General features: G+C 32.5%; 1 protein-coding gene across 1 annotated transcript in view; it reads left to right on the top strand.

Annotated features, from left to right (window-relative positions):
* The window catches only part of abd-A (abdominal A), a 93,921-nt gene that overhangs the window by 5,465 nt on the left and 71,362 nt on the right, over positions 1-17,094 (top strand). Inside the window, exon 2 of the mRNA XM_085945644.1 lies at positions 3,152-3,211. Coding sequence (XP_085801770.1) covers positions 3,152-3,211 — 60 coding nt within the window. The remainder of the gene's footprint in view (positions 1-3,151; positions 3,212-17,094) is intronic.

Raw genomic sequence — 17,094 nt, 5'->3', positions numbered from 1 at the left:
AGACATGTTTTAATTAAATCTTCATTGTATTGTCAATGAGGATTGATTGATTTACATTTACTGCCTATTTGATTTATTGAACGTCCCTTTAGTGCCACTTGAAATTAGCACATACAAATAAATTATTTATAATTCCATATAAACAGGCACAGTAATACATATTAATATTATGTAGGACTGTTGTTTAGCATTGTCGTCCAATTATCATATTCAATTTTATCAATGCCAGTAAAGTTGTATTTCGTTAATAAATAAGTTCTATTTGGAAAGCAATCATTGCATTTATAATGTTTTTAATTGCTTTTATCTCATGAAGCCAATTTTAATAAGTGTAAATAATAAACAATTCCATGGATTGGAAAGTTGTAAAACAAGCACCAAGCATTTTTTTCAAATAATCCGGTTACTTAGTGTCCAGATAAAATAATTTTATTTCATATGGTGTAGGAAATGATAGTACCTATATTTTAACTAGCAGTAGGTATTGTTCGTCACAAATAGTGTTACTATGTAATTTTACATATTGGATAGGTAGGGATTTAATTGATGTTGACTCATTCCAATTTTATATACCTAGGTAGTTAATAAATAACAATAACATTAAATAAATAAGTGAATAAGTGGAAACCAAAATCTTAAAAAATGGTGGGATACTTTTAGAATTTTGTAAATTATTTTAATATAGGTACACGTGTTTCGTTTACGTTTACATGTTTAACATTATCACCAATGAAATTGTTACCAATTTATATTAATTATCCTTTTATATACTGTGTAAATAAATGTAAAAGAATGTATTGAGTGATTTAGAGAGATGGGATTATAATCTGAATCAATGATGATATTATGAATTATGGACTTCGTCCTGAATTGCCAGTAGCAGCTACCTACCTCCCAATTTCACCACTAAGCAAAATATGCTAAAGCATTCATTCATCCATTCATCATATCATTTTGCAAGCCTGTCCCATTTTTTTCCTATTATTATTTATTATATTTATATTTATGATGGTCCATCTTAAAAGTACGTATTAGTTAAAGTTATTGATTGTGACTAAGTATGTATTTTCAACTATGTACTTATCTACTTCCTAATGTCTACATACCGACAACTATAATTTGAGATGCTGCGATATCAATAACTATTACCTTGCAATACACTAACAATACTCGCAATAATAATACTAGGGCCTCCGCCGCACCTCAAGTTATAGTTGTCGGTCTCTAAAAAATTAAAATAAAAAAATTAATACCCATATATTATGTAAGAAGACCAAATAATTAGTATGCATTCCAACTCTGGACATAACTTTCAATCCCGGGATTAGTATTCCCAATGAAAACAGTACGAAACCTTTTTTTACATAATTTTGAACAAATATGCAAACGTAGGGATGTCCTACAACCATTCCTCATAGAAAATTCCAATAATATAACCTCCACCTGTGTAGAAGCGAATGGTAATTTATGGCTATACCTCAGCTGAGACATGGTCTAAAAAATCGTGACTAGGCGATGTGCGGATTGCGGGTCGCGGGTCGCGGGTGCAAATGACGCGAACCAAACGAAATATAATTTGTCATAAAAATTCAACATGCATCCTTTTTATGTTATGTTTATTATTATATTCGTAATAATAATAATATTTTCATTGACATGTTTTCTTTTTCAAGTACATGCGAAACGTTTTTAAATCATCTTTACACGATTTAAGAATATATTCAGACGACTCCATCACAAAAGAAATTGACGTGCGAACAGTCGACTATCGCTCTCCGAATGGCAACGCGGCCGAAATTTCGTTCCACATAGTGTTTAAAATTATTTTCCGTTTCACTTATGTACGCTCTTACAAAGATCTCATAAGACATAAAATATTAATATCTATGTTTCCATTCATATTGTCAGGGACTAAATTCAGCAGGATTTACAGGAAAATATTGAGCAATATAGGTGATGCCACAAATATGTACTTATTCAATTTTCTCTAAATTATTAAATATATCCAACAACATATGTAATTTGAAATAGATTCAGACCTACCAATTTTTGGTTTACTTTCATTTTTAACTTAGGATTTGATTTTAAAATATTAATTAATAAACACTGAACGATATAAAGCATGCACAAAAGTACGCTCTGAACAACAAACATAAGTACCTATTATAAAACTAAGTAAATAACTAATTTCGTTCGCGAGATTTTGGACCATAGTTCTCTTGTTTTGTTATAAATTTTATGATCTCACACAGTTTAGGGGTTTTCTTTTCTGCTGTTTTAAGGTGACGCATCAGTGAAACGCCAAATAATTTTCAACTGTACGCGCGACGAAATTTTGTACTCGCTTCGCATTCATTGAGAGAACGTCGGGTCAGACACACGTCACTTTGCTGCGTGATGGCGACGGGCCAATTAATTCTAAAATCGTGTAAAGATGACTAAAAACGTTACCCATTTACTTTAAAAAGAAAACATGTCAATGAATATATTATTATTGTTACTAATATAATAATAAACAGAACATAAAATGGACGTATGTTGGATTTATATGAGAAATAATATTTCGTTTGATAGGCGTCATTTTCACCCGCGACCCGCAATCCGCACATCGCCTAGCAACGATCTTTTTAGACCGTGCCTCAACTAATGCATGGCCTTAACCCAACTCTGGTGTTGACTAAACATGTTCTAGATTCTAGAATCCAGTTGGATTAATGTTGTATTGTGTTTGGACTGGACGCTACACGGCGCCTCAAAGAATCCTTCTTGATCGTCGGTATTTTTGATTCTTCTCGAAATTGACACAGTACTTGGTTCTATATACCTAATAAATACAATGTGCTTTAACTAATATCCAAGGTGTACTTTTAAGGCCTCCCATTATAAATAACATATACTATACTATTACTACATTTGGTTAACAAGTTTATTATTTTTATTTAAAATAGAATATTTGTTATAAATGAGACATATATACCTAATAAATACAATGTGCTTTAACTAATATCCAAGGTGTACTTTTAAGGCCTCCCATTATAAATAACCTATACTATACTATTACTACATTTGTACATTTGGTTAACAAGTTTATTATTTTTATTTAAAATAGAATATTTGTAGTAAATGAGACATACTGCTTAATTGATAACAGATTTCCACTTTTCAGACTGGATGAGCCCTTTCGACCGAGTGGTGTGCGGCGAATTTAATGGTATTTATAACTTTCTAAATTATTTATATTTACATATTAGGTCTGTATCTTATCATTTAAAAAATAATCTACGCCCATGGAGTTGTAACATTTAATGAAATCTATACGGTTTAGGTATATGCGTACTACACTGTAGGTACAGTTACTGTGTCATCGAATAACTAATTATATTATTCAATACAATTTTATTAATTATGTTGGGCAAAACATACCTATTAGCAATAAAACTGCGTCAAAATAACCACTATTATTTTTAAAATAAAGTAATAAATACTAGGGAAAGTTATTTCAACCTGCAAGTAATACTTACGTACCTTCTTAATGATAGGTAGTAAATAAATCATAATTTCCTTCATTGGTATGTCTTAAATGGCTGAATGTGTCGCCGAATGCTAATTAATAATAACTTCGCTAGTAACACCATTCATAATTAAAACTAGGTATCTATTATAAATTATAACCTTAGATAGGTAGATATGCCATTCTTCAGTAATAGGTACCTACTGTCGACATTGTGAAGTGTGCATCAAGTGCCAATTTTATATGATCGGATTATCGAGTTGTACACACAATGAAATACATTTATTAGGTACACTTATTTTGTACCTATAACAATTGAGCTACCATTGTCTATATAGCTATAATAATAGGCTATAATCAAGATAATTTTATATAAAAAATATTATTGGATATCACTTCCATAGCAGTGTGTTTATTTGAAACTGTAACCATTGCTAAAGCAATCAATGTGCAGTAAAGTAACTTAACTATCCGGGTAGATACAGCATCTACAGATCTACGCTTTACATAGTCTATTATACTCTACCTATACAGTATACTTGTGTAGGTATATGGACGTATGTATAGAATATACAAGCCGACACACGGGAATGTAGACCGCTATTAAATTTTGCATTCTTGCCTAATGAGATCTAACATGCAATGTCTGCGAAATTTTCCACTTTAGCCGAGTTGGCTTTCGAAGGAACATACTCATGTATTCTAACTAAACGTATCTGTATGGCGTATGCCCATGTACATTATCCAAAAGAGCATTGGAGGGCATTATGAAAGCTTCTATATTTATGTGTGCATACAAGTAGAGGAGTTGGTACACACGAAGCATTAATTTGTTAGAACCCGTATTCCTAATTAAAATTTGCCTTTTACTTGTTCTCTGAACAATATAACTTCGATAGTATGTTTATTTTACTATGAATTCTCTACCACGATTATTAATTTAAAATTAGCTTATTTGTGAGGTTTTACCTTTAGTAGTGGTTTGCGATATGAACGTGAGTAGATGTTTAAACGTGAAAATTCAATAATTGCATATTTTTTTGTTGTTTAAAACACACACTTGTCATACTTAATTATGACATTATTAGTAGGTATATCGTATATATTAAAAATCATACATATCTTCAATATTATGTAAAATAGCTACAGAAGAAAGGTTTGTAGAAATATAATAAAATCTGAAATGTTTATTCAATACCTAATAGTTTTGCTCGATATTTTCAACACCGATAGTAAAAATTAAGCATTATTATATCTCCTTAGGTACCTACTGAATTTTACTCTATTTACTTTGCAATATATTTAGGCAGTTAATTGCATCGCATTGAATACCAGAATATCTACATAAATAACTAAACATATTATTATTTATTTAAAGTGATATGGATTACTCTTTTTGCGAAACCCATCCTTCTTACCTAAATAGTCTGGCAATACAACCTAGGCATATTAAACCAGTTATCAACAAATTATTGAACTCCAGAGTGATGCGCTTTTTGACCCTACCATATTGTTATGATTCGATATAATGTAATTCACTGAATGCTGCATAATAAATGACTTATTTATTACATTTTTAGGCGTATTTGGTATTTGTCTCTTTAATTAAATTATTTATAACCCTTCTTATTTTCGGGTTTACAATAGTGAATCAACAATACATAATATTTTACTTTATCTAGGTGTTATATAAGTTAAATAAGAAATAAAATGTAAATAATTAATTCTTGCAGCATATAGGTATTCAATTTACATGCAAACAGCGAGACAGCATTAGTTTTTTTGATGAGTCGTCAACTTCACTGCAGCTTAATTGTCACTAACCAACCATACAAGAACTAGTTTCTTAGATAGTGTTTTTTCAACTGGTGTGCCGAGAGTTCTAGTGTATCGCCAAATGTTCTAAAGCAGGGTTGGCGAACCTTTTTACATCGCGTGCCAAAATTTCCCAAATATTAGTTTTCGACTGTCTGACGTGCCGAGAAGTTTTCATGGGGAAAAATAGTTTTTTTTTTTTTTAAATTCTTATTTAAAAGGACACTTAACAATTGAGTTCTTGAGATTCTATCTTTCACAGTGTTTCTAGCCAAAGCCATATCTCCCGTTCTTTGAATATTTTTTTCCGTGTTTTCTAATTTTTTTAAAAATCGTGGGAACATTCTCGCTTCTTTCGTATATTCCCCATCACTGAACGGTTTTCCATTTCTTGCGTGTATTTTTGAGGCAACATAACAAGGAGCTGTTATATTTGAATTGAAAGACTGCCAATAATTTTCATTAGGTATATTGATAGAATATTTTTATTTCCATTCTTTTTTTAAATCGACGAAAATTAGCTAGACTAAATTAATGTAGGTAGGATCTATCATTTTTAGCAAAACCTCCAAAATAAGTATATTTTACTAACGACTTTCATTTTAAATACCTTTACGTATCTACGTTTACAATATTTTTAATTAGTCAAAAACAACTTTGTAATGTTTTAGATAGGTAGGTACGTACCTACTTAATTGCGTATTGATTATTTCAAATGAAAAAAAACGTTATAATGTATTCGCGGAGGTAGTACGATCTCCCTTACGAAGGTAATATTTATCGTATACCTACCACGAATTACATTATTAATTTTATTAACAATTGTATAAAAAACGTCATGTTTCAATGCATGTTTCGGTAACCTGTAATATTGAAATACATTTAATATTGTTAATGAACCTAAGCTTTAGGAAATATTGTTTTAAAAATATACATATTTACAAATATTTATTTTCGAGGCCCCATGGGCGCTTCCCAACCCCTCCCATTTACCCTGCAGGACTTCCACGATGTAGTTCAGAGTGTGTTTTTTTAAATAAACAATATGCGGGTACCTACTTTAATATTATAACAATTATTAGTGTATATTTAATTACAAATTACTACAATACCTACCTATTTATTTAAAATTAAAGTCACGTGCCAGGTATATCAATGCGTGCCAGTCAAAACTTAGAAATACCTATATAATAATATTCAAACTAACAAATATGCAATTGTTTTAAAAGAACATCAAATGAAGTAAAATAAATGTGTAGGTAAACCTCGACTATTTATACTAAAAAACCGTTTAAGATTTAGGAATGCAGTCAATTTTAAATAACTGTTTAATGAAACGGTTATGACTTTGTTGTACCTTTTGTGTAAATCTAGAAGAGAAAGTAAGGATATTTTTTTGTATGGAAAACAATCAAGTTGGTAATCCACCTATAGGTAAGTAGGTACCTATTACTTGCACAAAGCTTTAGCGAAGGGTTGAAACCCTTCTGCATTGCATTGTTTACACAAGGTGCAACGATTTCACTTCCAAACATTTATTTATTGTTATCTATTATTGCAAAAAAAGGATTATAAACATAAAAATATTGCACAACTAGTCATAAAACTTTCTCCACAGTCCGTCAGTTTTCGCAAAATAACAACACATTCAGTTTCGTTTTAAAATATATTTTATGGCTGGTAATATTCTTCAATGGTAGGTACCAATTTTTACTGCTGTAAATTCAAACAAGGTTATTTATTAATCAATTTCTAGATCTTTTATATTCATTTAATATTGCTATCTTTTGTCACTTTCATATGCAGATCTTGTAATTCAAATTTTACATAGTTTTATAGAAGTTAGATACTTAAAACCTATTTTTATTTTTTATTTTTTTATACATTTTCCCAACTATTTAATACGTAGGTATGTACAATTATTTGGTTACGGTTACATGTTTATTGTACGTATTACATTTCGCCGTAGCACAGTTTACCGTGAGCTGTATTACCGGAAAGAGATTCCCGTATAGCAGGGGTAGTCAACTTTTTGTATACCTACCGCCCACTTTTGTATCTCTGTTGATAGTTAAATTTTCTAACCGCCCACCGGTTCCTCAATAATGGTGATTTATAAAGTAAGGAAGTAACTTTACTGTATAAAATTTATAAAGCAGAGTTATAGCAAGTTAAATAATATAATAATAATTACTTACAAAATATTTGTATGTCGGACATTCGCTAAGTTTGGCAGAATAAATTATCTTTATAATAAGGACTGTAGTTAAATCTATCTTTTTATTTATACTTTGCATACTTACCTAGAAGCCTGAAGTCTGGTGAAATTAAATTTAACTAAGTAAACTATTAATGAGATCCCTGAGGCTAATGCTGCAAAACTAAATACTGGATATCTGGCTCAATTTTTGTGAGGAACAAACGAAGGTCTCTTTCGGAAATATTCAGGCGGTTTCTCTCTTTGGTCATAATATGATTAACAGCACTGAAGCCTGATTCCACGAGATATGAGGTAGGGAAAGGTGTCAAATGTTTTTAAAACCCCTACCGCCCACCATGACAGCTGGAACGTCCACTAGTAGGCGGTAGGGACCAGGGACTACTATCCCTGCCGTATAGCATCGATATCAAAAAAATACGCGTTGTTTTTGCATCATTGAAGACAGTAGGTACTGTTCCACTTTTATTAGTTTCAATAATAACATTAATTTGATATTGATTGGTATCAAATGTTTGATTATTCGGTATCATTAACATTATAATCAGATAATTGATAGGTACAACTTGATACGAGAACCTATCAGAAGTGTATATAAGTAGGTATTACACTATCTATAATGATTGTATTTCTAATTTATTTACGTACCTATTTTCTTCTGTGTTACCCTTGTGGTTCTCCCGTGGTTTTTATAACTTATTTTTAAGTGGTTTATTTAGGCAAGAAATTGATTTCAATTTTATTCGGCCATCTATCTCCGATACGATATCTCACGATGAACTGTATTACGCCCAACTGCATACGTACAAATTTCCGGACACGCAATTATTTATCTGTTTATAGATAGAACATAGGTACATATTTAAAAAGATACCGATAACTTTATAAGAACAGAAAATATATAAAATTGGTAAAAAGTATCAAAAATCCATCCAACAATCTTGGGTTTTCTGTACCTACTTTGTTTTCAAGTGCATAAGGGTAGATAACCCTTTTTCGTAAATGTAACTTATTACAAAACAATATGCGGAATAATAAAAGCATTGTGATTATTTTGTATTTTTAATACATTGACTTTTATTAGTATTTTTTGGTTCTTCATTCCCCTTATTTTTTGAAGATTACCTTTTTTGGGGATAGTTTACCCCCGTTATTCAACCCCTGAACTATATGTACAAATAATACGTGATTACTTATGTTTTTTTTCAAACATTCATATTATTATGTACAATATTGAAAATGCCGCATTTAAGTGATGTTTTGTCTGGATCAATTTCCGGGACTTTCCTATTTAGGTAATTACCTAAACGAAGAGTAATAGTAATATTATTGAAATGAATTATGTATTTATACCAAGTATATACTATAAGCTCCTCAAAGGTAGGTACCTATAGTTATTATTCAATGGCGAAGAGTAGAGGTAGGCTGTAGAAATTCTGAAAATACCTCAGAAATATACCTACTTAATCTTAAAAAATACGACGCCCGGCGGGACTCGAACCCGCATCCACTGGATTTGCGCCAATGCACTTTATCAATCGTCGATTTATGTACTTTATTGAAGTTAATGAAAATAAATATCTAAGTACTCTTCGCCACTAACTACTGCTCGTGAAAATACCCCGTCTGTCTTCTTAAATTATTTTGGATAAGTTATATAATTTAGTTAACCACGATTAATTAGATTAGGTTGACTTATTATTTAGCAGCTGTTAGATATGTTAGCACTAAAATGAATATATATTATTCTGACTTTCCTTACCTACCTTACATGTATAATGTATTGTAGGTTCCTATTTGATGTGATAAAACTGATGTCCGTTTCTAACTTGCTAAAATATTCCCAATATAAACTTGTCTTCTTGAGTGCATGGCAGCATTCTTTCACATACGTTTTCATCAGGTACTTGCTTACCTATAGGTATTATAGTATATAGGCATACTGGTATACAAGTTTTGTTTTTTGTTTTTATCTAAATAAAAACATTTATCCCAGGCGTACTGGAGTGTGAGCCATTAGCATTTGATACTCGACACAGCGGGGTCATTATAAAAATAAATTCAAAGAACATACCACATAAACCCATCCCGCGGTTAGGGACGCTCTATCTTCTGAGACCAGGATTTATATAGGTAAGAGATATAAATGATTAAATTCTACCTCACAACCGCTGTTATATTGTACGATTGAACAAGCCATACTAGACCTTATGTAATGATGGTTTTCATGTGAAAATCTCATGATTACGTGTAGTGTGATGGCTCCATTTGGAATGAAACGATTCGAACAATGCATTGGTCGAATTGCCATTAGCATAAACAACGACGACCACGGTTGAGATGTTGGTCGGTTTATAATTCACATGCTCTTGAGAGAACCTTTGGCATTTGCAACAACAATACCTGGAGATTTACTCTTTCGTGTATGTACACACATAAGTAGGCATACATAGCTATTATCCCATTTAGAATGTTTATACAAATATGCATAGAAGGAAGTCAAAAGCGCCACCTACAAGAATAATATTTTTTTTCACCCGAATATAAGTTATGTATGTATACAATATCTACATAAAACCTATGTAACAACTACAACGAAAGAAGCTGTGTTGTTTTGCCCCGATGGGTAGATACTAGATTCTCATTTTTCTTAAAGCCTCACCCCTTTTGAGGCTTCGTAACTTATATCGCCAACCCTTTGGGGCGATAATTTTTCATAAAAATAAATTTATATTTATGACCCACCTTCCACGTTTCACCCCATAATCTGGCAGTAGGTATATTCTCGAGCCTTGAACTCGCGGTTTAGTAAAATATCGTTCCCAAGAAGATAGGTGTGCTTTGTTTTTGAGGATTAACACTATTCTTCCCGGTGGCAAGATATACCAGATGCATACTTCTACGATGGTTAACTTTAAGTTGGTATATTATGTATAAAATTGGCTTTCTGTGAAATTTGTTTGTATCCATAAAAACATACAGTTGGAATTAACTAAGTCTTAAATTGTTATCACGTCATCAAACTATACTAAAATATAGTGTAAAAAAGCAAACTAGTGAGGTACGCTTCATATATTCTCATGAGGCACTTTTTATAGGTAGGTAGTAAGTATAAAAAATACAGAATGTGCAAACTAATTCAACAATATTGATTGACAAGTGCCAATTTCGATGACCAAAAATATTGTTTTTTTAGTCTTAGCTTATTACTATTGTATTATGTGCTTGTCGCGTTAAGCCGCGTTGACACGGTCCAAGTACGATCCAAGTAGACTTGGATAGGTATAATTAGTATGAAGATGTCTCATACAAGTGACAGCTTCATACTATTTATTCCTATCCAAGTGCACTCGTATGTGACATCTTCATACTAATTATTCCTATCCAAGCTAGGTACTTGGACCGCGTCCTACTCATCCAAGTTAACTTGGATAGGAATAAATAGTATGGAGCTGTCACTTGGATAGGAATAAATAGTATGAAGCTGTCACTTCGATGAGACATCTTCATACTAATTATTCCTATCCAAGTCTACTTGGATCGTACTTGGACCGTGTCAACGCGGCTTTAGAGAAACAACTAGCATATAAAGTTATAATTTATTATTATGTAGGTACCTTTGCATGTTATCGTTTATCCTACTTATCTGAATCAAAAAAGTATTAGGTCCAGTATTCCGTACCACCCAATGAGTTTAAAAATATACCTATACCTAGGTAGGTAGGTACTCACTGTCAATATTTACTCAATTAGTATCACAACTCACTGTCAATATTTACTCAATTAGTATCACAAGTATTATTGTATGTAGGTAGGTACCTTTATATAAATCTAATAGGTAGCACTTCGAGCATATAAATAATTACTCTATAATATAATGTTATCTTTTTACTTATGTAGGTAGTAATTTTTAATGAAATCGATATACCTAGATAAAAACATACAAATTGCACTTCGGTATAACAGTGAGAATTTAAATTATTTCGCCCAACAGGTACCTAGGTACGTACCAATTATTTTAACGAGCTGCATTACTTTTAAAGAGAAATTCCTTATCGAAAATTTTCGAAATCTTAATATTTTATCAATGAATTTTGGTTCCAGATTTTGACACCTATGTAGGTACATACTGTATACCAGTAGGTATACCTAACAAAAATTAACATTTTAAAATCGAATGATTATTTTATTATGGGTTAATTCAAGTTTGAATACATGTTTTGATTATCCAGTAAAAGTAATGATATCCACCTATATGTCCCCTACATCCGAATTTTCACTTTACATTGCGAGTTCTAACATGTTGAACTATATTATCACTCATGTAGGTTCTGCTAAGCATAAATCCTACTTTTAACCAACGATATTACTAATGCCAGTTTTTGTTCTAGGTATTATAGAAATAAGCATGCCGTGTTGTTTGATATTCACTTAATTTATTATTATATTTAGTTTCAACTAAAATACTACCTACCTTCATAGTTTGAAAAAGTATATTGGTGTCTTGTTAATTCGAAAAGACTCGGTAGGTATTAATCTATCTACTTGCATAATTTCCAAAGCCATATTTATAATCATTAATTTCTTAGGTAAGTCTAATAATTAAACATAATGTTTTAGTTACGTACCTACATTACAATTAGCTACATAGTATCTGTAACATTTAATTATATTTACATGTTCTACAATCTTCTATTCCAATATCTATGCACTGTTTGATAATATTGTGGCTTGTTTGTGTCATTTAGAGGCCTTATATAATTTTATAGACCATTCAACACGCCACTTACATAGCTAATCAATATGACGAGTGAATAACAAAATAATTGTTTTGTTGTCAGTGAAAGTGAACCAACGATAGAGTTTAATAAAATAATATATAAAATTCTCTGGCATAGGACATACTAATGAAAAGTAATAGGTATGTCAGTCATTGTCAAATTTTTTCAGTGATCGGTAAAATAAAGTCATTTTTTGTTTGGTGAATTTATTCCGTGATATCAAATCCATTCTTCGATGTCTAGATATAGGTATATTATATCATAATAAAACCACGTTTGTTATAAGTTATAAGTATCTAAATAAACAAAAGGTTCAAGGAATAATCAATATAAAGGTAGATATCGACCCTTAATCGGCAGAACAACGTAAGCGACACTTTTTGGTAAATTGCGTTTTAAATGGAGAACTGTTCAATATCACCTAGCGCATAAGTGACAAAAATATTAGAGCCCGATCTCAATCGCGTGACATTTTTTTAGGGTCTGTGCCTTTTAGCGTTTGAACTTGAATCGCATTATAAAGTAGAGCAAAACAACGTAACCGACGTTATTTGATAGTGTAAGCTACGGTACGGTTTATTAGGTGGTCCGTCTGGTAGTGAGTTGTGCGAAAACCGATTTGGGAGCAAAGCTCGCGCCGTCCAGTAAAACTGGCTGAGATAAAATAAACCTGGTAATAGAGTTTATTAAACAATAATTACCCGCCGTTACATCTCACTACTGTCGGAATAATCTACGAAGAATAGTATCTTCCTATAGATTTTGAAATGTTAAAAATGTATAAGTATAAAATTTATACTGAAAATTTGGATTCTTTGAATGAATCCACTAATGTCGTGATTCGGAATGTTTTCAGAAACGTATTTAATAGACAGTAAGTTCAACTTGGGTTTTCATCTACCAAAAAAGATAATAGTGTTCTTTTTGCGAGAAAGTAACAAATATGTCTGGTGACGAGAGACTTCGGCTAATTGAAACGGATACTTACAAATGTCCCCTTACCGTAAAGGATAAATGCAAGGAGATGTTCTTTAATGATCTGGCCAAAAGTAAAAATCACAATGACATTTTGTGCGCAAGTTTTGACCTCGAGAAGGTGCTAAACACTCCCTAGTCGAAATACGCATACTATAATGAAAGTATCTACGAAAGTGGAACAAATAATGGATACTGCTTTTTATGGGGTGAAACTGATGGTAAACGTGGCAGTAATGAGATCTCAGCAATCATGCACAAATCTTTGGACAGGACTGACAAAGCGGGAAAAAATCAAGGAATTATTATACTGTGATTGGTCAGAATAAGAACCGGGCAACACTGGGTATGCTATCTTATTTTATGAAAAATTCAACTTTCATTGAATTGATAGAAATACATTTTCTATTACCAGTGGGTCTATTCTGTATTTATCGACCGCTAAAGTGATAAAGTGATAAATATTATCAAACTTAGAGTAGGTTTGTATTATAGAATTAGCACTTATTGTAACAATTACAATACGTTGATTATAATTGTTGCAATAAGTACTAACACTTTTATATAAACCTACCCTAAGTTTGATAATATCTATCACTTTAGCGGTCGATAAGTATAGAATAGACCCGCTGGTCGTACTACGATGCCGGTCGATTCCATTCATGCGACAATTGAGTCATTTATATAGTAGTTTGGGCACTATCAAAATGACCCACCATCATTTCCAACGCTAGGTCATCATGTCATATGCAGAATTCCGTGACTGGAAATCTTTCGCTGCTACTTGCATTCCTTCAAAGTTCAAGATTAAATTTGGTGAATTATGAAAGGCATAATTTAAAAAACTTACCAAATATTGTACCTACTCTGGTGACAGTAGGACTAAACTGTTAGACCTAGAAAATGTCATCAGATCCCGATCAAGTGCTGTGATGCTTTAAGCGCAGCCACACTTGCTGTATAGTGCTAAATCACCAATATCGGAAATCCAGTATAACGAGTAACAGTATAAAAGTCTCTGTGTTAAATGTAATATCCCTCAGAGATGACGGATGAGTTTATGAAACTGCCACATGGATTATCAGTGGAAGATACTTTACCGGAATCCGATCAGGAAGATGTGAATGAGGATAATACAGCGATTACTGCTTAAAAAATGTGGGACAATAATTTTTTTGTAAAACTGAATAGTTCATTACAATTTTATTTTATCATAATTAGTAGGTCCCCATATTTAATTATGTACGAGTAGATACGTACCTATTTCAGTTTGAAAAATAACAATACCTGATAATATTAATAATATAAGCGAAACCTTACAAATACCAATCATTTATTTTTATTTTACCTATAAGTGAATAAGTATCTACAAGCAAAAATATTAATTTAAAAAGTCAAAATATTTTAAATTTATTTAACAATGTCCCCTTTCGTAAAATAAATGGGTGCTTATGTTATTTATTTTAATACTTAATTAGTAATGCCCTGTGATGATAATTAGCATGAAATTTATAAATAAAAACGACTACGCCAAATAGCGTAAGCGACATGCCTGGAAAAAATACCGCCACTATCTCGAAAACTAAAAGCACTAATGCAATTGTTTTATAATTTCCGTATAGGCAGTAACCAATTATTATTAACCACACTTAGGGCTTGCGCAGACAGAGAGCGGTCGGAGTTCTGCGTTCAACCGACCGTTGACCGCTAACGTTCAGGGACAGCAGACAGGTGGCGGTCAACAATAAGCGTTCCATTTGTTTACAAACGTTGTACTGACACAAGCGCTGCATAATGCGAGACCGCTATATTCCGACTGCGAGTGGAAGTGAGAAAGCACCGCTGTTGCGTACTCACTCCCCCGTGTGGTTTCGCTCTATGTTGTGTGACTGCTCAAATTCCTATGACGGGACTGGACGGGAGGTACGGCGTTCTTTGTAATTCCGGGCATAGAACTCCAGAACTCTAGCGTTCCAATTGACCGGCGCGGTCTGACCGCCGGCTGTGTACCCATACAGTATGAAGTCCATACAGTACAAAGAACGCCGAACTCCGAACGCGGAACGCAGACCGCCTGACCGCGCTCTGTCTGCGCAAGCCCTAACAGAATTCATTTTTGGAACTAATTACGGAAATAATTAAAAAAAACCTTCTCCTGTAAAATTTATGAATTGTCGCTTACGTTGTTCTGCCGATTAAGGGTCGATATGTGTTTCACTTACCTACGTAAATTATTATATTTTTTTAAACCAGTGTTTTGTTACACATGCGGACTACTGAAAATAGGAGAAACATTTTACGGACGGCTAACACATAAGTATAATAAAATTATATTAATATTACTACATAATAATATACCTAATAACGTTTGATCGGGGTTAATTTCAACACGTAAAACCAGCCCATTAATCTATTTTAAGAACAAATACAATTGCATGTGCACGGGTTTTGAATTAGTTAGCATATGCATTATTACCACAAAAATTCGCGGACCACCAGATCACTGTTTTAAACCTTGTCCGTACATAAGTGTAGTGTATGGATTCCTCATATCGGAGGGAATAATAATTAATTTATGTTACCGACTTTTCACAAGAATTTATTAGTCATTGGTCGTACTTTGTACTGGATCAATGAAATACGTGTCGCTCTACTAACTAGGTCACCATGGGTGATTTTCAATAAATGATATAGAATCGCATACCTACCGAATGCTTGGATTTTTAATTTGAATTATTTTGTTACAGTGATTATTATCTACGCATTAACTATTTATTAAACCTATAAATTCAAGTTATGTTGAACATATTTAACTAATAATAGTTAAAGATTACTTTAAAAAGTTGATTGCAATGGGATGCCTAGTGTCTACATACCTAAAGTCTAAAAATTGCAGGTAGTCTGGGTCGTAGATGTATTTGCCTAATAGGAACTAAATTATTTTATAAAACATATTGAAAAGCTTTGCCAAAAGTAGGTATGCGCCATACAAACTGTCCACAGTGACGTCCCGTGGGGGTAGGCAGATTGAGCGTCGCTTGGGGGCGGCAGTTACTCGAAGGGCGGCAAATGAAGAGATTCATTTGGTATATATAGAAATAGCTACGTAAGCTTAGTACATAATAACGAAAATATCTTAAAATAAAAATTCCGCTCACTGGTTGGAAACAGAATGTATTAAAAAATAAAATATTGAATAGGTCTGTGAGTAATTGTTTTGTCGGGTTTGCGATGTCTAGTTTACTTCCGTTGCCCTTTGACGTCATTGGTGACTAGAAACGACACGTACAGATTCGCGAATAATTGGATTAACCAGTGCCCACGGAAGTTGCCCTCGAAACTGTTACACCCCCCTCTTATAGAGCGTCCCACCTACCGCTCCTGTGGGTCTATTCTATACTTATCGCACTAAGTGATAAATATAATCAAACTTATGGTAGGTTTGTATCAAATTATTAGCACTTATTGTAACAATTACAATAAGTTGGTTGTAATTATTGCAATAAGTGCTATATTTTAATAGCACCTCTCTTGCTGCCCAAAAAATTCCCACTTTTGGGAAAAAATATTGTAATTTTAATTTTGTATGTTTTAGTGGTAGGTATATTATTTTGAGGGTGATGTTTCCGATCAATAAATTTTTTAGATATATTGGAGTCATGAAAGGATGATGAAAAAATGGGGCGGCAATTTGTTGCTGCCTAGGGGCGGCATTTTGTCTTGGGACGTCACTGACTGTCCACGTAGTTTTATTGCGTAGAATGTTCACAGCAGAAATGCATAACATAACCTAG

The sequence above is a fragment of the Rhyacophila brunnea genome, unplaced genomic scaffold (assembly GCF_057557595.1).
Source record: "Rhyacophila brunnea isolate RB1 unplaced genomic scaffold, BYU_Rbru_1.0 scaffold_18, whole genome shotgun sequence".
In the NCBI taxonomy this organism is placed as follows: domain Eukaryota; kingdom Metazoa; phylum Arthropoda; class Insecta; order Trichoptera; family Rhyacophilidae; genus Rhyacophila; species Rhyacophila brunnea.
Note: the sequence above shows the minus strand (reverse complement) of the source record. Positions and strands in the feature narration are given on the sequence as shown.